General features: G+C 43.1%; 1 protein-coding gene across 2 annotated transcripts in view; it reads left to right on the top strand.

Annotated features, from left to right (window-relative positions):
- The window catches only part of Ednra (endothelin receptor type A), a 61576-nt gene extending 35559 nt beyond the window's left edge, over window positions 1-26017 (top strand). The window contains exons 4-8 of one of the 2 annotated variants that reach the window (XM_021170016.2): window positions 14397-14595; window positions 17927-18079; window positions 21348-21481; window positions 21822-21930; window positions 23935-26017. In XM_021170016.2, coding sequence (XP_021025675.1) covers window positions 14397-14595; window positions 17927-18079; window positions 21348-21481; window positions 21822-21930; window positions 23935-24075 — 736 coding nt within the window. In that variant the 3' untranslated portion in view covers window positions 24076-26017. The remainder of the gene's footprint in view (window positions 1-14396; window positions 14596-17926; window positions 18080-21347; window positions 21482-21821; window positions 21931-23934) is intronic. The other variant, XM_029480906.1, reaches the window with a different exon arrangement.
- Window positions 26018-26334: the final 317 nt, after the last annotated feature.

The raw sequence follows: 26334 nt of genomic DNA, 5'->3' as shown, positions 1-26334 counted from the left end.
TCTACAGTGTGCCTGCTCACATGCCCACACAGAGGGACTCTACAGTGTGCCTGCTCACATGCCCACACAGAGGGACTCTACAGTGTGCCTGCTCATATGCCCACACAGAGGGACTCTACAGTGTGCATGCTCACATGCTCACACAGTGGGCTCTACAGTGTGTATATTCATGTTCTCACCACACAGTGCCAGTAACACTGCCTGAAGCCACCTGGCCCAGATTCAAGACCACTATATGTAGTCAACTGAGGTGTTTATTGTACATATTAAACATAATGCTTTTACTTGTGTTAAAATACTTGATTTTTAAATTTTTTGTTATGAGTCATTGACTTGAATTTCATTTTAACATATCTTTAAATGAATGGGGATTAGAACAGACTCTCTACCTATGGGGCTACAAACCCTTTCAGCTCCTTGGGTACTTTCTCTAGCTCCTTCGTTGGGAATCCTGTGCTTCATCCAATGGATGGCTGTGAGCATCCACATCTGTATTTACCAGTCACTGACAGAGCCTCTCAGGAGACAGCTTTATCAGACTCCTGTCAGCTAGCGCTTGTTGGCATCTGCAATAGTGTCTGGGTTTGATGGTTGTTTATGGGATGGATCCCCAGGTGGGGCCATCTCTGGATTCATTCCTTCAGTCTCTGCTCTGAACTTTGTCTCTGTAACTCCTTCCATGGGTATTTTGTCCTCCCTTCTAAGAAGGATCAAAGTATCCACACTTTGGTCTTCCTTCATCTTGAGTTTCATGTGTTTTGCAAATTGTATCTTGGGTATTCTGAGCTTCTGGGCTAATATCCACAGTACCCCCAGAGCTGCCTGGGACTAAACCACCAATCAAAGAAAACACATAGTGGGACTCGTGGCTATAGCTGCATATGTAGCAGAGGACGGCCTAGTCAGCCATCAGTGGGAGGAGAGGCCCTTGGTCCTGTGAAGGTTCTATGCTCCAGTATAGGATAATGCCAGGACCAGGAAGCTGGAGTGGGTGGGTTGGGGAGCAGGGGGTAGGGGTGGGGAAGGGATAGGGAATTTTCGGAGGGGAAATTAGGAAAGGAGATAGATAACATTTGAAATGTAAATAAAGAAAATATCTAATAAAAAGAAATAATAAGAACGGTAACAGTCTATAAATAAATATTTTAGCTACTATGAAGTTAAAAAAAAAAAAGAATAGACTTTCCAACAATTTCTGAAATGGCTGTAAACATTCCGCCATTTTGTCCCATGTGTCATACAAGAACCTACCCTCAGCATTGACAGTTATAAACTCAAAAATCAGTCACTTCTGAAAAACTTTGAATGTGGTCTATATAGTACATTATCAAAGTCAGCTAAGATACATTTTTTTAAGAATTATTTTATTTTACACGTGTGTGTGCAGGTGCCACAGAGGCTGGAAGAGGGCATCTGATCCCCTGTAACTGGAGTTAACCGGTCAGGAGCTGTCCAACATGGGTGCTGGGAGTGGAACCTAGGTCTTCTGCAAGAACCACAGACGTTCTTAGCCACTGGGTCATCTCCAGCCCCAAAGACAGTGTTCTTTATGTAAAAATAAACAAGAATCCCATGTCATTAGTAGATAGTATTGTACTCATTTTTAATAGGTGATAAAAATTGAGCCAGTAAGATGATAAAGACCACTAGCCATACCAGCCCGATGACCTGAGATCAACATATGGAACTGATGTAAAAGTAGAAGGGAAGAACTGGCCCCATAAAATTGACCTCTGACCTTGACACGTGCATTATGAAATGCCACACACTTATCATGCACACACACAATAATAAAAATCAAACAAGATTTTATACATCTATTAAACCATTGGATTAATTTATCTGTAATACATTATCAGTAAAAATTTTATCTGCATGCCTATTTTATGTACCTATTACATGGTGGCTCATAAAGACTTCTCAGGCAAAGGGCTAGAGAAATGGATCAGTGGTTAAAACTATGCACTGCTCTTCCACAGGACCAGAGTTTGGTTCCTGGTGCCCACATCAGGCGGGTCTCAACCACCCATCATTCCAACCCCAGGGGATCACTCTCTGGCTCCGTGGACAGCTGCACATATACCCACAACATGATTAAAGATAATTTTTAAAAAGCTTGGAGACAGAGAGAGATGGAGTGGGAGTCAGCGCACTAGCTGCTCTTACATAGAACCTGGGTGAGGTTCCCAGAACCCACAATGCAGCCCAAACCATTCTGTGACTCCAGTTTCAGGGGATCCAACACTTCCTTAGGCATCCAGGAATGCACAGGGGCACAAGCATTAAACAGGCAGAACACCCATACACTAAATAAAATGATTTTTTTTTTAATTCTCAAGCACAGAGGGTCACTAATAGAAAAAAAAATTTAAGAAGCTCTTTTTTTTAAAATGACCTAATTTAATGCTGGCATGGTAGCACTTGGGAGGCAGAGGCAGGCACATCTTTGAGTTCAAAGTTAGCCTGGTCTAAAGAGCAAGTTCCAGGACAGCCAGGGCTACACAGAGATCTGACTATATGATGTCACCTGCAACTTCTAACATTATCTATGCATATATCTACATCTAGTAATTATATAGTATAATTATTATAAGGAATCAAAGTCAGGATGGTACAGCACATTTTGTGGCACACCTGCATATTTAACATAGTTCTGTGTGGTAGGTGTGTTCAGTGTGCCATTGCTGTGTGGTTTGTGTACAATGCACCATTGCTGTGTGGTTGGTGTGTACAATGTGCCATTGCTATGTGGTTTGTGTACAACACACCACCACTACTGTGTGACTGTACCACACACCATAGCTTTGGCTCACGTACAACTTAGAAAAGCTTTCATTATTTTAAGACATCCCACTGATGGCCACTCCCATTGGCACAGAGAGTAGCTCACTCTCATAAGGAACAGCTAAGGGCTATGATTTCTAATTTTCAAATAAAATCATTGCTGTGTTTAGACATCAAAACACATTAACAGTTATAACTTGTAATGGGGTCTTTCTAAAAGAAACCATATGTCTCTGATGCCTGAAACACAAAATAAATGAAGTGTTTTGGACTGTTATTTGAAATAAATATATTTGCCAAAACTAAAACACAAAAGATAATTTTATCAATAGTTGAAAATACAGTGATATGGAGAATTTAAAATGTCCACATCTCCATGGTTAAATGCAAAGATTAGAAATGACTTCACTGCCTACTAGGATCTGCAGTGATCTGGTGAGAAACAAGTCATGAATGAGCTGCTCTGGCCTAAGTCAGCTGCTGCATCATGTCAGGGAGATGTGGCTCAGGGTGAGACCCGACAGGCATGCAAAACCCGGTTTAATTCCCAGTGGTAGAGAAATGGAAATGCCGCATAAGAGGCCACTGTATAGTTCCCACAGACTATACAGAAGACCGGAGTGTTGGCCATTTCCCTAAGATGCTGAGCAAGCGCCAACCTGATCGAGTCACCAGTAAGTTCCCACTGCTGTTCCCTACATGAGCACACCAATACAGTTTCCTCCTTCTTTTAAGTGCTGTGTTGGAGGGGTTGTGGCAGACATGGCTGCCTCCTAACACGTTAGAAGATTTGAAAAGTAGAGGTTTTAAATGGTATCTCTTACACCACTGATATAGAGATGTGTTCTCATTCTATTATGTGATTAAAATGTTTAAAATAAGTCTAAAAGTCTTATTTTAAAAGTGAGGAAAAGGGCTGGCGAGATGGCTCAGTGGGTAAGAGCACCCAACTGCTCTTCCGAAGGTCCAGAGTTCAAATCCCAGCAACCACATGGTGGCTCACAACCATCCGTACTGAGATCTGACTCCCTCTTCTGGTGCATCTGAAGACAGCTACAGTGTACTTACATATAATAAATAAATAAATAAATCTTTTTAAAAAAGTGAGGAAAAGAAGTAAGAAAATAATTCTGACAGTTGACAAAAGGAACAACGTGTTATTTCCATGTTAGATGTTTAAAAGCTACAGTGTCTAATCAATAGGATAGAGAGGCTGGGTTAGAGTTAGAGGGAGACAGAATTAGGGTTAGGATTAGGGTTAAGGTTAGACAGGGATAGGGTTAGGGTTAGAGTTAGGGTTCTACAGGGATAGGGTTGGGGTTGGGGCATAATCCGACACATCACTAGGCAAACAGACTGGGTGTTGTAGTACACAGAAATGTCACTGATAAAGTGAAGGACTGACCCATTTATAAGTCATGCTGTTTAGCTCCCTGAGAGGAAAACTTAAAGTCTTACTTATTCCTATATATAATAGTAAAATATACAATTACCATTTATACATAAGAACTAGACACATTATAGTGTGTAGATAATATTTTCTCTAACAGTGTATTGCCATAAGTATCCCCATTTTACAGATATGAAAGCTAAGGTTGAGTGGTTTAATCAAGTACATGAAACTAGGAAGCCCAGGAGCCAGTAATCCAATGGGTCATCTTCATTCTTAACCACCGTCCTTAAGCATGCCAACTCTCAAAGTACAAAGTGACAGAAGAAAATAATACATTTTGACCTCTGGAAGAAGAACCTTCTCAGAGGCTGGAGAGAAGGCTTCAAGGTTAAGAGTACACATTGCTCTTGAAAAGAACTGGGTTCAGTTCCCAGAACCCATATGGTGGCCCGCAACCACCTTTAGCTCCAGCTGCAGGAGATCTGATGTTCTTCTCTTCTGGCACTTGCATGTATGTGGTGAACATAAACTCACGTGTCATACACATGGGTATAAAAGATATGTAACTCTTTAAGAAGAAACCTCTTAATTTAAAAAATAATAATAAACCTAGCATAACTATCCTCTGAGACGCTCCACTCAGCAGCCAATGGAAACAAATGCAAAGACCCACAGCTAAACATTAGACCAAGCTTGCAAAGTCTTGTGGAAGAGTCAGAGGAAGGATTGAGGGACCCAAAGAGGACAGGGACCCCACAGGAAGAACAGCAGAGTCAATTAACCTGGACCCTTGGGGCTCCCAGAGACTGAACCACCAACCAAAGAGCAATCATGGGCTGGACCTGGGTCCCCCCCACCCCTGCAGATGTGCAGCTCAGTCTTCAAAGAGGGGGAAGGGGGCTGTGCCTAAATCTGTTGCCCGCCTATGGATCCTGCTCCCCTAACTGTGCTGTCTTGCCTGGCCTCAGTGGGAGAGGTTTAGTCCAGTCCTGCAGTGACTTGATGTGCCAGAGGGGGTGATACCTATGGGGAGGAGCTTGAGAAGGGGAGTGAAGAAAAGGGAGAGGGTCTGTGTGAAGGGCACTGGGAGGAGAGGGGGATATTGGGATGTAAAGTGAGTAAATACAGTTTTAAAAAGAAGACAAAAATAATAAACATTCTGAATGTAATCACAAGCATATTTTAAGAGGTAAATATTTAAAATTCAGACCAAACATTCATAACATTTTTTAAATGAATAAGGCAACATCTTAGTTACTCAAAGCCCACTGCCAGCAACCCACCTCTGCCATCAAAGACTTACCTCCCAATCCTTCCCAAACAGTTCCACTGGGGACTAAGCAGTGCAAACATGAACATATGGGGTCACTCTCAGCCAAACCACCACAGACACTAAGGCAACAGGCTTCCCAGCTGAGGGGAAACCTGCCCCACTCCAGACCCAGCCAAGGCTGTGCCTCCTGGGTGGTTTCCAAATCTCAGAAGCCTTCTTCCTGAGCTTCTGACCCCCCACAGCAGGGAAGGGGGTGGCTTCGTTCACCAACTCCTCTCTCTGGTGCGGGGTACCCTCCCCAGAGCCCCTCCTCTCCTCATCCCATTCATGAATCACATGACTCATGTTAGCTTTGAGTCAAGACCCAAATAAAATGCCATTCTTCATTTATAAGAGAGAATAATAATAAAAATAATAATGCCCAAAATGGTTTCATTCAGATGTGGTTTGACTTTTAAATCAAGGAGATGAGCCATTTTAAAACGTCATTCTGCTAGAATGGCCTTCATCCAGGAGAGGCCTCCTTGGGAAAGCACTCCCAGTCCTTTGTTGGTGGCCTTTACCGTTGTCCTTTGATGCTGGCTTTGAGCTTGAGGATCCATACGGGGACAGATGTGACATTTATATTTCAGGTTTTCATACTGGAGAATGAACCATGTCCACACACAATTCCTTTAATATTTTTTAAAGGTCATTTTATTTTTAAGTGTGTGTCTCTGTGTGTACATGTGTGTGCATGTGTGTGCATGTGTGTGTGTGTGTGTGTGTGTGTGTGTGTGTGTGTGTTGTACATGTCAGTGCTGGTGCCTAAGGAGGCCAGAAGCATTGCATCCCTTGGAGCTGGAGTTGCTGGCAGTTGGGAGACAACTGACATAGGCACTGGGACCTGAACTTGTGTTTCCTTACCTCCTGAACCAGTGTTCTAATCCTTATAATTAATCACTGCACATAGAATATCATTAGCTTTGAGCCCTCACATGATCTCACTATATTCCACTGGAGGGAGGAACCACTTTTTTTTTTTAATGAGACAGCAGTAAGATGGGGGAGTCTGGAGTCCTTTAAGAATAATTTTTAGTTTTTAAAACCATATTTTTCTTGTCTGAACCAGATACCGCCCAGGAAGAGTTACCATGGTATTTTAATGATATTTTTAAAATATGATAATCATCTTTGGTTTTGGAGCTGTCCTGAGAGAAAGCATATGTCTAAGCACTTTTGAATTTCTTCTCTAATTACTTACTGAAATACAGAATGCAATAAAACCAAAGAAAAGTCCCAGCTTCCTCGATCGCCATGGTGCAGAGACAGATAAACAAGCTGGTCAGAGTCACTGTCTCCACCTGGTTGATGAGCCTCCTTTGCTTAACTGTGGACTTGCCTCAGTTTAACCCTTTTACTAATTACTCCTCAATTTTAACTATAATTTATTTACCTTAAATATATGTTCATTCTTACTCTTATGAGAAAGTTTTCAGAAATAGAGAAAGAAATTTAAAAACAAGTTTTGGCTTCTGCCCAGCTTTATCAGTAAACTTTATAATGCTAAAGTTAAGTATACTTTTATAAGGGACGAACTTTTCCCAGAAAAACTATGAATAATCAACTGTTACCAGCCATAAAATGTTTTTTTTTCTTGCAGCTGTGATGAGTTTCAAATGTTACTTTTACTTTATTTGGGGGGAGAACAGAAGAAGAAAGGCGATTCAATGCTGCTCTTTGTGAAGTTAATAGTCTTGTTTAAAGTACGAGACGATGACAGGGTCACGCTATAAACAAGCCCGGGTACAGATCCAACTTGTAGTTAGATGTCTGGGGAAGGAGCCTATAAAAAGATAAAACTCTCTTAACGACTCTTCCAGAGCAGTGTATAATTAGATACCTGGAAACGCTGCAAAGGTCCATTAGGAAGGCAGCTTTTCTTTGTATGCCTCAAGCTTCAGACATGATGCCAGTGCCTCCCGTTGTTGATTGGTACCCTCCCTGACAATCTCAGAGCCGGATCCTAGGTCCAGCAGTGTAAGGTGGTTTTCTGAGGCGCGCCTCTTTAGACTTGGATGTGTTCTGCTTGTGGTTTCCCACTGATGAATAAATAAGAGGGAAGGCACAGAAGTGGTTGAGCCGAAGAGACGGGAAATGGACAGTGTCACACTCTGGCTGGGGCAATTCAGGATCTTGTTTTGAGTTTGTCCCCTGCAGCGTGCACTTAAATCATCCTTTATCTTACTCTGCTGTCAGGATCAGGCAACTGGTTAGTTTGGCTAACCCCACTTCTCTTTGATAACCAGATACCCTCAAACTCAGTCGTTTAAAATAACCATTTTATCAGAACTCACTATGTTACGGGTCGGGAATTTGGCCATTTCTGTGCCCTGTCACTGCAGCTGGGTTCTCTAGTAGCTTGCAGCTGGCACTAAGCTTGTCTCAAGTCCCCAACTCACTGGTCCAGCCTCTTGTCAGGGTCATCTGGAAGTCTCTGGGCCTCTCAGCCTGGCAGGACTGTGGTGCCAATCTATCAGAGGCCAGGCCTGGAACAGGAGAGCCACCGTCAGAACCAGCCACACAAGTGCTCACATTAGCATCTCCTGGCCACCCAACTCATGTGCTTTCTTGTGAGAAGTCTCTCTGTCAGGATTTTCCCTCCAACCCCTCTGTGTGTCCATGGTGTCAAGATATAAATCAGAACTAACCATCACAAATGACCAGTTGCTCTTAATTAAAGACAGCAGAGGTGTGCCTCTTTACCTTCTTGGAGTAGCAAAATTGAAGAAAAGCCAATGGGTTACGCTGTGAACAAGCATCTGTCAACACTAGATATTATATACTGCATTTTATATCGCATGACCCAGCATGCTGAAACACAACTGCCATGTAACTAACTGGCCAGGAGACTGAGGCAGGAGGATCACAGAAGTTAGAGGCTAGAGTAAATTCCAGGCCAGGCTGGGCTGCACAGTGAGACTGTGTCTGTAGAATGGGTGTGTTTTGGCTACCTCTCATTGCCTTGATTTAACAATACTACTGCTAATAATTCATCCAGGAAAGTTGCTAACAATAAGAAAAAAATCTCTGTGTACAAATGTGTTCATCACTCCTGTGAGATGCTAAACATGACTCATGAAAAAAGACTGATGGAAATGGGATCAATACCATGACATCGTGTGCAGCCATTAAACTACAAATGCCATTTCTGTGGGAGAGCCTTCCCATGTAAACAGAGCAAAAATACAGTTATAACTGATTTGAGTAAATAATACATTCAAACTAGGTTTGCACACCCTTAATCTAAACTCTCAGGAGGCAGAGGCAGATAATCTATGAGTTCAAGGCCAGCTAGGTCTACAGAGTGAGCTCAAGGACAGCCAGAGCTACACAAAGAAACCTTGTCTTAAACAACAACAATAACTAATAATAATAATAATAATAATAATAATGGGCAAAAAGTTTTAAAAGTAAAAATATTTTGTTGAAGTGACATTTTTTTAATTTAACTTTTATTTTATAATGTTTTTAAGTTCATTCAGCCATAATGTTTATATAATATAACAATGGCTGTCTCTAGCCTTACCTTCAAAATTCCACACACAGATTGGACAAAGTAATGCATGTCTTTAATTCCAGCACTCAGGAGGCAGAGGTAGGCAAATCTCTGTGAGTTTGACACCATCCTGGTCTATATAGAAAGTTCCAAGACAGCCAGGACTACATATTAAGACCCTGTCTCAAAAAATAAAGTAGTAATAGCAATACTAATAATAACAATAACAATAATTCAGCATACATACAGGAAGTGCCTCTAGCCTTGAAGACATTTAAAAATCTACTTATTGGCTTGCACTCTAGCAAATGACCTCACATAAGTAAAAGACAGTTTCTCCTTTTACTCTGCTATCACATGTCAGGGTGAGAAAGCTGCAAGACCCCACTGTGAGTCAGCAGACCTAACTCCTAGCCCAGGCTCCCCCATTCACTGGACACCGGTGTGGGGTGTGATAATGCCTAGCCCTTTCTAGTGCACGGGATTCCCATATTGAATACAAGAGCAAAAGTGAACAGCCAAGAGGTCCCTCCTTGTTTAACAATTATTTGATTCTGTGCTTCTGGAGGGGTAGCTTTGGTGTATGCGCCCTAATGCAGGGCGATTCTTTGCTTCAAGGGGTGGGGGTTGTTAGCTTTGGTGTGTGTGCCCTAATGCAGGGCTAGCTTGCGAAGCAGGGAAATGCTCACAGTGTAAATTCCTTTGTTCAATAAAGTGAAACTATGCATGGTAAGGCAAGAGAAGGGGAAGCAGCCCTTGCTTCAGGAGGCCGTGCTCTGATACCTACTCTTCCGTGGATGGAAGTACTCATTGTGCCTGACTGAATGTCGGTGATTTTCTCAATGGAAGGCTTGGCACAGACAACCAACAAAAACATAAAGAAAAAACTTGGCTGGTCCCTGGTGCTGGTTTAAGTATGCTTGGCCCATGGGAAGTGGCAACCTAACAGTTGCCTTATTGGAGGAAGTGTATCACTGTGGAGGTGGGACTTTGAGGTCTCATATATATGCTCACGTCTGGCCAGTGTGACAGTTCCCTTCTGCTGCCTTTGAATCAAAATGTAGAACTCTGGTTCCTCCGGCACCACGTCTGCCTGCATTCTGCCATGTTTCCCAACATCATGATAGAGACCAAACCTCTGATACTTAAGCCATCCCAATTAAATGATTTCATTTATAAGAATTGCCTTGACCATGGTGTCTCTGCACCACATTAAAACCCTAAGACAGACCCATAGTGATGAATACTACAAAGAAAAAAATAAATGTAAATGGAACAGAATATTCAAGAAGACGACTCACAGATTCTCATAGGTGCCATAAAAAGTCAGCTGAGCTGGGGATGGTGGTGCATTATCTGTCATCCTGGCACCCAGAAGAATGAGGTAAGGATTCACAAATCCAAGGCCAGCTTTGCCTGTGTGTTTGTTCCAGGTCAGCCTTGGAGGCACAATGAAACCTCAATTTAAATTTTAAGAAATGTTTTTAAGATACAAGTGAGTAAAGACCTGAGAACAAGTAAAAGAAGAAAGCAAGCCGGGGTGAGGTCCCCGGTGGGTGTCTGGAAGGTAGGCAGTCATAGCAAGGTTGCAGCAGAGGATGCCCAATCTAGTAGGCTTGTTCCCATTGCTGAGCCAAGGAAGGCTGTTTCAAGGCAAGGTGGGCACGGGCAGCAGTTAGAAAACTGTCAGCATAACGTAGGCAGTATGAGGATGGGTGAGAGGGGGGATGTGAGCACCCTGAGGGGGGAGCACCCTGGGGGATGAACACCCTTGGGAGTGTTTTATTGAGGGTTTGGAGGCTTTGGTGTTTTGTTTTGGGACAAAGTCTCTCTATGTAGTACCGGCTGTCCTGAAACTTGATTTGTAGACCAGACTGGCCTCAAACTCACAAAGATGCTCCTGCCTCTGCCTCCTGAGTGCTGGCATTAAAGGTGTGCACCACCATGCAATAAGTGGGCCCCTTTGAAGGAAGATGTTAGAAGGTTTGCAAGAGGACTGAGAATGTGGTGGAAGGGGAGCGAAGCTAAGCCTTGAGGTTGAGATGGCAAGAAGAGGTTCAGGGCCGCTTTGAGCTCTTTTGATGTTCCTCGAATGCCCAGTGGGACTCTTAAGTTGGCAACTACCTATTCAAGTCCAAAGTTTGAGGTGGGTTCCAAACTAGAACAATAAATTTGAGCATTATCAACACATAAGTAGTTTAAATGGTACTAACTCCATAGGTTGGAGGAGATCACCGAGACAGAGTCCCAAGGACTGGTGCCTGTAGAAATCCAGTTCTAAGCATTGGGGACAGAATGGGTCTAGCTAAGGAGATGAGGAGTGACCAGGAGAATATGGGGGCAGCCACAGGATGGAACATTTCAAGAGGAAAGATGAGTTGGTGGTGATATGACTACTGAAGATATCTTTCAGACACATACACACACACACATCACTTAAAATAAAGGCTGCTCACTAGTAAGAAAAGCGTGTGGGTGGGTGTGCACGCATATGTTAGAAAATAAACTTCCAAGAAAAAAAAAAAAAAACTCAACATTGCAACATTTAGGGTTTCATAGTTTCCACAACTTCCCCGTGCCTGTCCATCATCACAGGGAATCGTTTATTATTGTTCCCGTAGTCATTTCCGCATAACAGCTCACAAAAATGTTAGCAAGATCAATGTGACTGCAAGCAGAAAATATTCTGATTCTTCATGAGATGAGTCAATAAAAGACTGGACTGGTTATGAGCCATTTAGTGAACTACCTGCTAAAAACCACTTCTATGTACAAAAGAAATCTTTACCAGTGTGTGTGTGTGTGTGTGTGTGTGTGTGTGTGTGTGTGTGTGTGTGTGCATGCCAGTCGGATTTACTCGTGATGGCAAATGAAATAAAGCTGATTTATAAACATACTCATCTTGTTATCTTCTTAAACCATCTGCTTCCCCAGGCACCTGCTAAGACACCTGGCTTCTTTGCTCTTGTGAGCAAAGGTGTTTTGTTTAAATCACCTAACTGAGGTTAGGGAAGTGGAGAAGAGGCAGATGCATCTTGGCTGGACGTCCTCAAACACAGACATCTGGTCTCCACTCTGGCTTTTATTGAACATTGGATGGCTAGATCAATAAGCCACAAAGAAGAGAAAATAGAACTGGAAATCAAAATAAGCACCAATCTTTATCTTACTGTAAAAACCATGAATTTTAGGTTAGAGTTTATGCCTATGAAAGGATTTTCATGATCTGCTGAAAGAGCTCTATTTTATTTCATTCTGAGCAAACCTGGGTTTTTCCCAGACATTCTTATGCATGCAAATCTTACTTATCCTAAAAACATTTTGCAAACCAGTTCTCCAGCAAATTGCAATGCCCGTACATCATGTGGTATCATCATACTATACAATATATGTGCTATAGACGTTTATAGGGTCTAATCTATAAGCAAATCTGGTAAAGAACGAGGCATTGCCATTCTTAGGAGCTGCATTCACAGACACGTGCTGTGTGAAGACGCTGAAATGGAGAGCTAATTATAAACAACAAAGAGTTCACTTTGGTGAATAGGAGGAACTTGTACACAGTCTTGGCTTATTAATTAATCTTCGACAGTCAAATGCACATCCTGCAACCTCAAGCGCACCTGTATCCAATGCTTTGGTCTGGTTACAGGTCTGTCTGGCACGACTCAATGAAAGCTATAAAAAGAAAATGCTTTCTTCCCATTGCAACAGGAAGAAACATTTCAAAAATTAAGCCACAAAAACACATGCCATTAAAAAATAAAAAAGACCATGGCATGTCCCAGATCTTCTTTTCATAGTAAGTCTGAAAGCAGCGTCCAACCAGCATATCAAATCAAAGCCATGGACTTTCTTCAGATATTTACACGTGACTGCTAGCATAAAAATATTAACTAGCCAGGCACAGCAGTACACAGTTGCAACCCCAGCACTTGGGAAGCAGAGCAAGAAGATCAGGTGCCCGAGGCCATCCAAGGAAACAGTGTGAGTCTAGGCTATCCTGGGCTACAGGAGACACTGCTGTAATTCATACTCATACCAAAAATATTGAAGTGAAAACTAAAGCATGGTTTCTTAATGCCAGAGGGTTGTTTATATTCTATTTATTATTCATTTATACTTGTATCCTACCATCCATGTGAACTATTCCTTTCTGTTGGATTGTTGAGCTGAAGGTTAGGAAGAAAGATATTTGTAACTCATATTCTCTGGCACAGGTCTATAATGGGAGATAGTTAACCCTTTGATACCAAATGCTGTGTGTTGGACCTGCTGCCTGATAAAGCCAGTCTGATGGTAAAGGAAGGGAAAAAACAATGAAATATGTGTGATCATGAATCACTCAAGGATCAACTACTTCATTGGTAATGTTTCAAGTTTTGTTAATAAAGAGAAGCCAGAACCAGGCAGTGGTGGCACATACTTTTAATACCTTTAATCCCAGCACTCACGAAGCAGAGGCAGGTGGATCTCTGAATTTGAGGACAGCCTGGTCTACAGAGTGAATTTCAGGACAGCCAAGGCTACATAAAGAGATAATGTCCCCACAAATCAAGTATATACAGATATAGATATAGGTAGATGATGGATGGATACACACACACACACACACACACACACTACTATGAATGCCCTAGCAGCCCTCACTACCCTGCCTGTCTCCTCCCCCCACCTTAAAGCACATAGGCACACGGCTCCTGGTGCCACTTTCAAAATCTAAAATAAGATTTTCTCTTTATTTTGCCATTATTTATCTACTTACTGGCTTACTGACAATTTCATACACAATGCATTGTAAAAATATTCACACACCCCCCCCCATTACCCTCTCTTGTCCCCTCTCCCTGGACTCCTTCTCCCTGACCAGTTCTGTCCCTCAGTTCAATAAATGTTGCTTATGATCTTGGGCAGATGGTTGGCAGATGGACAATACACCAGTGGCCACACTACTGAAGAAAATGACACTGCCTCCCTCTGTCACCACTAATTGCTGATGATAGCTACTCAGGAAGGGCTGGAGCCTCATGGGTACCACCCATGGACTGGTAAAGGGCCCAATCCTGCAAAGGCCTTAAATAGGACTCCATAGCTGCTCCATGTCCATGGTTGCCACATGCACGTCATATCTGGATGACAGGATTTTGTAGCCCTCATAAAGTTTAGTTCTTTATAGATTTTAGACTCAGGCCTGGCAGGCTGTTTCCAAATGGAAAGCTGGTTTGCTTTGTTTCGTTTTATTTTCCATCAAGGCTTGCTGAAAACTCCTCAAAAGCCAATGGTTGTACTTCTGTTCAGGGAGGGCACTTTCCCGTCAAAATTAGCTCAAAATATACTAACAACATGATTTACACCCCCCACTTCTTTTCTCTTCCTCCCTCTCCCTTCCCTCCCCAACTCCCATTCAGGTACAGAGCAGTGGCTTCCTGGAGCCGAGTTCAAGGAATCGGGATCCCCTTGATTACCGCCATTGAAATCGTCTCCATCTGGATCCTTTCCTTCATCTTGGCCATCCCGGAAGCAATCGGCTTCGTCATGGTACCCTTCGAATACAAGGGCGAGCTGCATAGGACCTGCATGCTCAACGCCACGTCCAAGTTCATGGAGGTATTGGTCATGTGCCAATTCACTAACCATATCAAGTTCAACATTTCAATTTAAAAATGTTCTAAAGCTTAAAATGAGTTAGTTGGGAGGGAAGGTACTGTGCACGCCACTCTCTTGAGGCCTGCTGCTGTCTCCACAAGGCTTCTGTGCCGACAGCCTGAAAGGCGACCCTGACCTGCATGTAGCTTCTTGACTAGAGCTTCTCTGTTATTTCCCCCTTACCTTATTGCACAACTACAGACAAAATTGGTTTTCTGTATCAACGAATTACAAGGCAACTTACTAAGAGAGACTACCTCTATATGTGCAAAATGTAATTTGGCTTTATGGTTAAGACACACAAGACATCTGACAGACACATAGATGTTACTTGAGGAAGTACAGCTGGCTCAGCTATATTTCTGAACACAAATCTTATTTGCCCTAAGAATATTGCACAAAACATTTCTCTAGCAAAATGAGCAAAATGTATGCCCTGTGAGGAGTCATACATGAAACTATAGGTTCTGACCTAGAAGCAAATTTGATAAAGAATTAGACATCGAGATTCCTAAGACCTGGGCTTTGCTCACTGCACATATGCAGCAATGTTTATGGGGCTGATAGGAATCAAAGGCTGGCATCTAGGAGCACATCAGCACTGTGAATCCCTGAACACTAAACAAACAAACAAACAAATAGAACTCTGGCAAACTGGCAACCTCAAAATCAAAGTTGTTTTCTCACTGCCTTTGAAGTAGGTCAGGTTCCACAATGAAAAACAAGACAGAAGGATGACCTAGCCAATGCTTAGGGGATGCAATCGGAAGGGGCAGAGACGCATTCTAGACTTTCAGAGCAAAGCATTAGAGGAGAAATGGTCCTATACCAAGGAACTTGCTGATCCCCGGAAATAGACAGAATCAAACAGGTGGTGTCGTGAAACCTGCAGTTCCTGTGTAAGGGTCTGAGGAGAGGGAGGCCAGGTGCTGGCCACAGGTGGCAATCAAGGGTATGAGTCAAACTGGTGAGATTGCAGGGTTCAGTCCAAGTCTAGAATACACTTTTTTTTAAACGTAATTTTCTATCTTCTTTAATGCTCCACCCTTCATCTTTGCTCTCCTTTAGTCTGTCCCAAGGCCCTTTCCAAATCCCTAGGCTGATGACATCAGTTCAGAATTGAAACTGTGTAACCAACTTTCTCAGTAGGCCTTTCTCATAGAGGAGGAGGAGGGGTGCTCCATCCTGCCCTGTCCTGGGTCACCTTCCAGAGCAACCTCCCAGGCAACGGCTGGTGGGTCGCATCCACTCAGCCTGCAGTTCTGTGGGAAGAGGCTGCAAACACTGGGTGGGTGAGGGAGGAGAGGGGAGGGAGAGCCTCAAAGGATGCTTGTACTGTACTTTCAAACAAGGACAGAAACCAGGTGCTTTTTATGGTCACGTCGGAGAGCCTTCTGCAGTGGAGTGGCCCAGGAAAGATCTGTTAACAAATAGGATGAAACGAATTCCTTTGGGAGTTTGCACGTAATCCAGGAAAATGTGTGTGTTTTCACTAAAGTCCCCTGAAATGTATCATCTCCTCTGACTTTAAATAGAGATAATAATCCACTATATTGTTTAAGGATATCATGGCTTTTTTAGAGGATATCATGGCTTTTTTAGAGGGAAAAACATATGTGGACAATCCTAAAACATCTTGGTAGGTTTTTTTTTTGAGCCATTATACTATTTAGTTAGAACTACATAATATATAATTCATTGGTGAATACATATCTTTTATCAGAATTTTATTTTCAGTATTTTGCTAGCTCCATTTTAGTGTAATTGGTTTCTAGTATGGCCACATATATTTAAATTTGTGCTTATTAAAATATAATGTTGAAGTCTAGAAAGTTAGTTCAGTTGATAAAGTGATGAAGCAATAACGTTCAGTCCCCAGAATCCATGTAAGAAGCTGGTCACAGTAGCGCCGGCTTGTAAAAACCAGTGCTGGGAAGGACAAGGACTGACGAAGCCACAGGCTTGAACTGGATGGCCTAGCCAAATTAGCCAGCCTTAGGTCCCCATGTGAGACCCTGTCTCAAAAAACAAGGTAAATGACTCCTGAAGAATGATACCTAAGGCTGTTCTGTCCTACACACATGCACATATGAACACATGCATGCACACACATGTGCACACAAATACATGAGCATGCATGAACACACACACAGGAACACATACATACACATACATGCACATGAAAACATGAACATGCATAAACACACAAAGTATTGTTCTCAGAAGGAATTCTACCTCCCACCAGATTTCCAAGGGTGTCTGTGCGACGTAAGGAACCTTGTCTGGACTTCTTATAGAACCATTTTCTGTATGGAAAGGGCTGCTTTCCATACAGAAGCTGTAGTGTTCAAGGAACATGGTGGGCATGTCTGTGGGAACTGATCAAACTACCACAAGAAGGCATGTTATCCTCAATAAATAATCTGGAGAAAGAACATAAGGAAGTAAAAGGCATGTCTTCCCAAGTCTGAGGTGAATTCATTAGAATAAACTTGGATTTTAATCCTCCATTAAAAAGACAGGAAGCTGGATATTCTGGATTTGTATAAATTCTTGCCGAGAGAGAGAGAGAGAGAGAGAGAGAGAGAGAGAGAGAGAGAGAGAGAGAGAGAGAAGAGAAAGAGAGAGAAGTCAGCCTTTAGCTAGAATGCCTCCCTTTAGTATTTCCAGGTGGCAAGTATTAAGAAAGAGAGAGAGGAGTTATTGATGGCTGAGCCGGCTGACTCTGGGGTCACATAGCAGACATACCAGGCAAAGGGCTGACTTCCACTAACTGCAGCTACACAGATAAGCCATTCATTGATAGCCTTCACTGTTCCTAAATGGGACCCTCATGGTAAGTTCACTTTAAGATCAGCCGATCTTATCAAAATGTTGAGGTTCATCAATAAACGAGGATGGAAGTGTCTCCAGTCCCTTCGTATGAACTTTTAAGAGGAGGCGCTTTGTACTGATCCATTGTGTAGTAGAAATCAGCACTGGCTTCTTAGAAAGATCCTTGTAGGGATAACTAGACTGTTTTAATATGCATTTTTTATGTGTTACCGCTCAGCAGCATGTGTGAAGCACCTAGGTATGATCCAGTGATCATGTGATAAAATGGGATCCAGTGATTAAAAAAAAAATTCTGAGCACAGCTGCAGGGCCTTCAGTGCTGTCAAAGCAGGATGGGGTGGGGGGCGCAGGGGATGGATATATAAACTATATCCACAAGCACAGAGACTTTGAGGTGAGCAGGGTGCCTCTCAGATTTCATTCCAATGTCCTGTCTTCCCTCTTCCTCCCTGGACAGTTTTACCAAGATGTGAAGGACTGGTGGCTCTTTGGGTTCTACTTCTGCATGCCCTTGGTGTGCACAGCAATCTTCTACACCCTCATGACCTGTGAGATGCTCAACAGGAGGAATGGCAGCTTGCGGATCGCCCTTAGTGAGCACCTCAAACAGGTAAATACAATTCACAAGAAGGTGGCTGAGGCCTTTGGAAATCAGCATACCATGGAGGCATTGATCATCCATTAGCACAATTCACTAACGAGACACACTTGCATACTCCAGTATGCCGTGCAGTAATATGTTGTGCAGATGTGTATTCTAGGAGCAATAGGCTAGGCCATACAGCCTACCGTGAGATAGATAGTACCATCCAATTCTATGATGTTTGCTCAGTGTTGAAATTTCCAAACTACACATTTCTCAGAACCTCTCTGTCATTGAACTGCACATGACCATGTTGTATGTAACAGATTTACCCTGATTTTCTAAAAATAAAAATGTTCTCTTGGAGCTGTTTCTTTATATAGCCTTAGGAATTCCTTTGGGGAAGTGGGCTCCTGCCTGTGAACCAGATGGCCCGGGGAGGCTGGGCTTAAAGATAGTTAACTCTTGCTTATTTTGCCAAGCGTGAATTGAGCATGTGTGTGTGGATGAATTGAAATGGGCCTAGGATTGGGCCAGAGCAGAAAAATGCATGTGGCCATCTTCCTTTGTGGGATCTGAAGTCTAGTCATAGAATAAAATACAAATACAATCAATTAGACAATAAAGTGGGGCAATGCAGCACACAGCCATACAGCACACAGCCATACAGCACACAGCCATACAGCACACAGCCATACAGCACACAGCCATACAGCACACAGNCAGCACACAGCCATACAGCACACAGCCATACAGCACACAGCCATACAGCACACAGCCATACAGCACACAGCCATACAGCACACAGTCATACAGCACACAGCCAGGGCACACAGCCATACAGCACACAGCCAGGGCACACAGATGGGGCACTCAACTGGGGGACACATGAAATGGGACTGTGGAGAAACTGTCTGGGTGGGAAGGAGGCTGTGTGTTATTTGGTGGGAAAGCAGAGGATACAGTCTGCTTCAGTCGGAGGGGAAAAAGCCCCAGGAGAACATGGAATGGACACCAGGCACTCCGGAGAAAGAAAACAGACTTCAATTTGTTCCTAGGAGCATCTCAAATAAGACTTGTGGTAGGAAATTTAACTGAAAACAGCAACATGGGGTGAAAATCTTGGAGGCCCAAAATTCTAGGAAGAATTTGAACATGCCAGTGGGAGCAAATGTATCTTTTAGGAGGAATTTGAACATGCCTGTGGGAGCAAATGTCTCTTTTAGGCAGCAGCTAGAACAGTTGTGGGTACTTCAGGCCTTTAGAAGGCAAAGCAGTTCCCAGTCATGTGACTGGACAGATTACCTCACATCTCTAAGCTTCCAATTTCTCCTAAGCGCATAGTAATATATTTGTAGGTTGCCAATGGCATATAGGGTTCCTAACAGTGTCCAGTTCCTAGAAGACAGTCAACAAACAACTAATTTATGTTGGTTGATAAAGTAACAGTAAGAGCAATGGGAAAGTGTGTACAAATATTCACTCACACCCCCAGGCAGCATGAGCGGTCCATGGAGTTCCTACAGCCTGCCTGTGTAATTATCACACACAGGCACACATTAGCACGGTCCAACTGCTGTGCGACTTCCTCAGCCCCTTGTCTGCAAATTGGCCATAATAAGACATGAATCAGTGCCATTATAAGACTCTGAGGAAGTGCTGTGCGTATGTGTGCCCTATAAGTTCTAATGTGTTACAAATGGTAGCAATTACCTCTGACTGACAGTAGTGTTTGCTGTGAGAAGCCTTAGCCTGGCTTTGTTCAGGCATGAATGATGCAGAGTCTTCAGGTGTAAAATTAACCCTTGAAGACCAGGTGCAGGTCAATCTCTGAGTTTGGGTCCAGCCTGGTCTACATAGTGAGCCCCAGGCCAGCCAAAGATAAATAGTGAAACCTTGTCTAAAAAAAAAAACAGCTTTACAAAGTCCTCAGTCTCACAAATTGGAACACTTTATGTCTCTCCTCCAGACTGGTCTCTGGCACCGTACCCCAGCTGGTCTCATGACTGTGGAAGATTAAGGGCTCCAGGTCTTTGGGCTTCTGCAGTAGTTTGGGATAACAGAATCTCAGGGAAGGGATCAACTGGATGGATTTATTGCAGGCTTCCTGAACTTAATGTTAGTTGCCTTGGATTAAGTCAACGTTATTTTCCAGAATTTCTCAGCCCTTTTCCTATTGGTTTTGACATTGGTTGACCCCCATTACAGACAGCTTGCATTTTATGTTCCTAAATGTGAGTGGGGTGATATACCTCAGCAGTCTGAACCCAAATGAAGAGGTCCAGATAATTCCTAACCTCTGGATGTTCAGTCCACAAGTCACCTCGGAGGCTGGTAAGGCTTCAGTTGGAGTCACTCATTCGTCAACATGCCAAGTGCCTCTAACCAGCACTGCTGAAAACTCCTCCCCTTATCCTCGGTTTGCAAACAGCAGATCTTTGAAAACTACACATCAATAAAAAGGAATTTTAAAATTAGCCACAAATCTCAACTCAGCATAGAGGCATAGGTCCATAATCTAAACACAAGGGAGACTTGGGCAATGTAATCTCTTAGGCACAGGAATTCAAGACCAGCCTGGACAAGAAAGCAAGACCCTGTCTCAGACTAAATACGTAAATAGTAAATACAAGCAAAACAATTTCAATAGTAGCTTCAAAATCAACAATGAGTGAAACAGGCTGGACTTCTATGGACTTGTTGACTTTCTTGCTGTGTTCCGTTTCCTTGGGTATCATGCCATTACTGAGGCCAGTTACCTAGCATTCAGCACTTAACTAATCACTAAGTGGTCACCCTCTAGCCATCCCCACTCCTTGAAAATATGCATGCACCCATGCTTAGACTCACAAACACACATGGCCACATGCTTAGACTCACAAACACACATGGCCACATGCTTAGACTCACAAACACACATGCACCCATGCTTAGACTCACAAACACACATGCACCCATGCTTAGACTCACAAACACACATGGCCACATGCTTAGACTCACAAACACACTTGTCCCCATGCTTAGACACAACCATGGTGTCGACTCTTGTCAGTTCCTGCTTTCCTTCTGGCATAGGCTTCTACTGTTGTCCTCAGGACATCTCAAAGCTGGCAACTGCCCAAAAGCATGGTTATGACTCTTCCATGAGACAGTTACACTCTGGGTCTTCAAAAGTGACATCATACTAAGGTCACTCTCCAGACTTTTCCATGGTATCTCCTCCGTCCTTATGTGTCACTATCCCTGGATGTGATAGCACTAACCTTTATCCTTGTTTGCATGAACTTGCCCTTAGCGTCGAGAAGTGGCAAAGACTGTCTTCTGCTTGGTTGTCATCTTCGCCCTGTGCTGGTTCCCTCTTCACTTAAGCCGCATTTTGAAGAAAACTGTATATGATGAGATGGATAAGAACCGGTGTGAACTGCTCAGGTACCCATTTCATTAAGAAGTTAGAGGTTCGCTGCTTTTTACATTCATAAGTTCTGAAACTTAACATTGTAAACTTAATTATATGTTTTTAGCTGACACAGCCTACCACTGATCCCAAAGTTTGTGTGAGTCCTGTCAATAATCGTGCTACTTCCTTCCTGAGGCAGTGCACAAGGGCTTCCACTAAACAATGCAATGATCCTGCAGTGCTTCTTATAAAATCCTAACTGCTACCCATAAGACATTGCTTTGGCTAGGAGAGATGCTGATCTGGTGGTAAATGCCACCCAGCAGATTCTAAAGCAATGTGTTCTAACGACAGTGTTTTCTTTTGCTCCAGCTTCTTGCTGCTAATGGATTACATTGGCATTAACCTGGCAACCATGAATTCTTGCATAAACCCAATAGCTCTATATTTTGTGAGCAAGAAATTCAAAAATTGTTTTCAGGTAAGACTGTTTTACAAGATCTCTCTCTCTCTCTCTCTCTCTCTCTCTCTCTCTCTCTCTCTCTCTCTCTCCCTGGCAGCCAAATCAGGGTACTCCATAGTAAACAGTCACAGCCAATTCAGTTTTGCTACTGCTTTGATCAGGCACCCTCCTCTTCATCTCTTCATTCAAGAAGTGAAAATCACTTTTTGTTACCTAGAAAGAAGATCAAGGCTGTCATCAGAGCAGAAGAACGATACATATTCAGATGATACTTTCAGAGGTTAATGCTAAAGAGACTGACTTCATTGCATCCAATTCATTGCCTCTCTTCAAATGGAAGGCTCAAATATAAGCACCAGGCATCCTAAGTCCAGAAAGCCAATTCATGCCTTTCATTGTCTTAGACTTTAGCCTGTCTCCAGCAGAAATCAGCTCTGGGGCTAAGAGAGCTCTCACTAACAGCAATTAAATTGGATTTAATAACAACCTTTTCAGAGTTGGGGAGGTGGTCCAGCAGTTAAGGGCATTTGCTGTTCTTGCAGAGGACTCAGGTCCATTCCCAGCACTCATATGGTATCTTAGAACCATCTGTAACTACAGTTCCAGAGGATTCAATGCCTTCTTCCGGCTTCCTGAGACCCCAGGCACACTCCTGGTGCACGTGCAGGCAAACACTATAAAATAAAAGCAAATCTTAAAAAATAATAAATAATCGCTTTCCAAGGAAAGTATATACTGACTACTCTGGGCATCTGCACTCTGTGCTTTCCCTTGTAGTCGTCGTTTTGTTTCAAAGTTCCTTCCAGACACATCAACGATATCTGTAGGAACTCCCCTGTCTTATTGATGTCTCAGTTTCTAGTTCTGGAATGACTTAGGACAGCCCTAATGTTTACTGGGTCGTGCTATCTTGGACCAAGATATTTAACTTTAGCCCACAGTGCATTTTATCCATAGTAGAGTAGAGGTCAGGGAAACCTTTGCTGACCGTGCAGCTCAGCATCTGCTAATGGTCTCACCCACAGGTGATCAGTCCCCCCTCTAGCTCCCTCAGTTACTTCACTGTGAAAACTGATGAACCAAGTGATCATCCAGTAAGTAGAACTCAATGTGGGTGGATAGATAGACATAAGACAGGTGGATGGACAGACAGACAACAGGTGGCAGACAGACAGACATATACATGGAGACAATAAGTACTCAATATGTGTGAGCTACTGCATAAGATTGAAAAGGAAAACACAATAACTGCCCTCACAGAACCCGTGATCTAAGTAGAGACAGACATATTACCCAGAAGATAAGAGTTGAAAATGGAGTTTCAGCTGCCATGGCCTTGAGGTCTCCTTGGAAAGATTATAAACCACAAAGTGCTGGGACTGAAATGGATTCACTCACACCAGGTTCTAACTAGTATATTTCATAAGCTGTACTTGATATCACTTGGTGATTACTTTATATATTAATTAGAAGGCAAGGGAACATTCCCATTAAAAATGCTCAGAAATTAGATACACACCCAAGGGAATGGCCAAGGGAAAGAGAATCCAGTCTTGAGAGCCCTTGCTTCTAGTTTGCATTCTGCTCTCCCTATCCTTAGGCCTCACAATGGTCCTTCATAAAGAGATAACAACAGTACCCACAGCTGGGGCTGTAGTGAGGGTCACCTGAAGTACTGACAGATACCAAGCACCTCATAAGAGATGCACTGATGAAGAAGCAGGTCCCCCAGGCTCTTTCCCAGCTGCATCTGCCTCATTCACTGGAAGAGCACCACCACCATCCCCCAGCCCCAACCAGCACCGCTGCCCCTCCTCTTAAACATGAAGAACACAACCAAAATGAAAAGCAAGAGACCTCTGCTCCTGATCTCTGTCTGGTTAGGACAAGCTCTGGCTATCCTCAGTTGTCCGTGGGCACTCCTCACTGGAGGGCCCAAGCTTCCTGTGTGACTCAGAATGGAGCAGCAGACTGACTGGGTAATTTATACACACACTCTCTCTCTCTCTTTCCCACCCGCAGTCCTGCCTCTGTTGCTGTTGTCACCAGTCCAAAAGCCTCATGACCTCGGTCCCCATGAATGGAACGAGTATCCAGTGGAAGAACCAAGAGCAGAACAACCACAACACGGAACGGAGCAGCCACAAGGACAGCATGAACTAACCCTCCGCAGAAACACCGAGCCGTGTGCCTTCAAGTCCTAGGATGGAAACAACCATTACGCCGCAGATGCGCTCCCAAAAGTTCCCAAGTCTCTCCAATGCTCCTTTTCTAAGTCCATCCTAGGAAAAGCTCTCCTGCCCTCCCAACAGCACGTGGTGGACCAGTCCCAGCGATAGCCAATGGGTCTTTCCTGAGTACTGTATATGATTTGCATACCGCGCATGTCATTTCCAACACTTGAAAATTAGAGCTGGGGGAGAAAGGAGATGATGGTTCAAGGAAGCCACATAGCTGCCGCCTTTGCATGAGCACAGAGTTTGCAAGTTCATGACCAGCTACCGTGCAGTTCTATGGACCAGCCGGTGGGAACTGTCCATCCTAAGATTCTAGAGCAGTGGTTCTCAACCTTCCCAATGCTGTAGCCCCTTAATACAGTTCTTCATTTTCCAGTGATCCCCCAACCACAAGATTATTTTTGTTGCTACTTCAATTGTTATAATTATCTGATATTTCTGATAGTCTTAGCCTGCCCCTGTTAAAGGATCATTAGCAACCCACAAGTTGAGAACCACTGCCCTAGAAATTCTGTTACGTTTGATGGCCCATGACTACAATCCTAGAATTGGAGAGGTAAGGAAAGATGATCCGGTGTTCAAGGTTAGCCTCATCAACATAATTCGGAAAAGCCAGGGACTACCTGTTCTCACAAGACACAAACAGACAAAAAGTGTTTCAAAGTTATAGAAGATTAATTATTATTAATTATTATTATTTTATAGCCAAACACATTGTGAGGTTAAAGAACTCTTTTGGAAATATCACCGAGTGTTGGTATTTTATAACTGCATGGTACCCTAGAAATGACCGTTTCCTCTTCTTTCCCTGTACTCTGAAGAAAAGGAAGAGGAGAGGAAGAGGAGGAGGGAAGGAAGACCGTCTGATGAGGAGTTAGGTGTTTCTATGGTACTGTTTTGTTTGGAAACCATGATTTCCACAGCTGCTGCAGACACAGCCACAGACCAGTTACCAGCACAGCAGCTTAGTAGCTGCTAGCCAACGAATCTTTAAGAACCTGTATTTTCTTTTTATGTTGTTATTTGGTTGGATTTTGCTTGTTTATTTGGATTTGTTTTTCAAGACAGGGTTTCTCTTAGTAGCCCTGGCTGTCCTGAAACTTGTTTTGTAAATCAGGCTGGCCTTGAACTCACAGAGATCCTCCTGCTTCTGCCCCCCAAAGTACTAATAATACTTGGGCGAGATGGCACGTTCTCCGTGCTTCCCACTCGGCATCTGGAGGCTGAGGCAGGGACGGTGAGTGGGAGACTGCCTGCACTAACTAGAGGGATTCGTCTCCAAATAATAATAATTAATCATAATGCCATTAGGTCAAATGGTTCTATTTTTCATAAGCCCAGTCTTTTTTAATGTATTTTTTTAAATGTAAAACCATGTCCTGCAGATTAAATGTGTCACTGAAGTATGCCTGAGACTTCCAGCCCCACATCTGAAGCATACCTAGGAAAAAAAATGCTGGGTGGCCTTGGAGGGCCTGGGCATTTTCTACAAGTTTCACAATAGTAGCACATATATAATGCATGTTTCCTTTGACTCTCTCAGTTTCTCCTACAGTGATGACTGGCTACAAGGCTTTCCTGCTCATTCCTTTTTCCTGACAGGAAGCAATTTCAAAGTGGCCAAATGAGCTGATTGTGTTAAGCGAGATGTAGTTACACTTGCCATGAACCTTTAAGTCTTTGCTCCTCTCTGATTGTGAGACAAACTTAAATTTCCATCCTGTCCCCAACTCCTCAGTGGTCACTATTTCAAAGGGCCCTGGTAACTCTACTGGGCATTTTCCCAGATGTTTACAGACTGTGAGAATGACAAATATCTTTTATTTTGTATGTATATAAATATATAAATAATTGTACATTTCTTTTAGCCAAATTTTCTGTGGTTGTCTCTTTCTCTCTCGGGGTGTGTGTGTGTGTGTGTATGTGTGTGTGTGTGTGTGTGTGTGTGTGTTAGGGTACATATAGATTTGGTGTAATCTTAGAATGCCCTGTGTTTGTGCCAAAACACATATTGGGAGAGGATTCTGGGTGACTGTTTATTATACAACCCACTTTGGTCAGTTCTTCTGACACATGAGAATCTCAAGCTTTCCATACTTGCAACTTTTGTAGTTGCAAGTTTTGTGGTTCCATTACAAATTCTGGAAGGTGCTGTGCACAGGAAAGTCGCTACGGGAAGGATTTG

Source organism: Mus caroli, chromosome 8, assembly GCF_900094665.2.
Source record: "Mus caroli chromosome 8, CAROLI_EIJ_v1.1, whole genome shotgun sequence".
In the NCBI taxonomy this organism is placed as follows: domain Eukaryota; kingdom Metazoa; phylum Chordata; class Mammalia; order Rodentia; family Muridae; genus Mus; species Mus caroli.
Note: the sequence above shows the minus strand (reverse complement) of the source record. Positions and strands in the feature narration are given on the sequence as shown.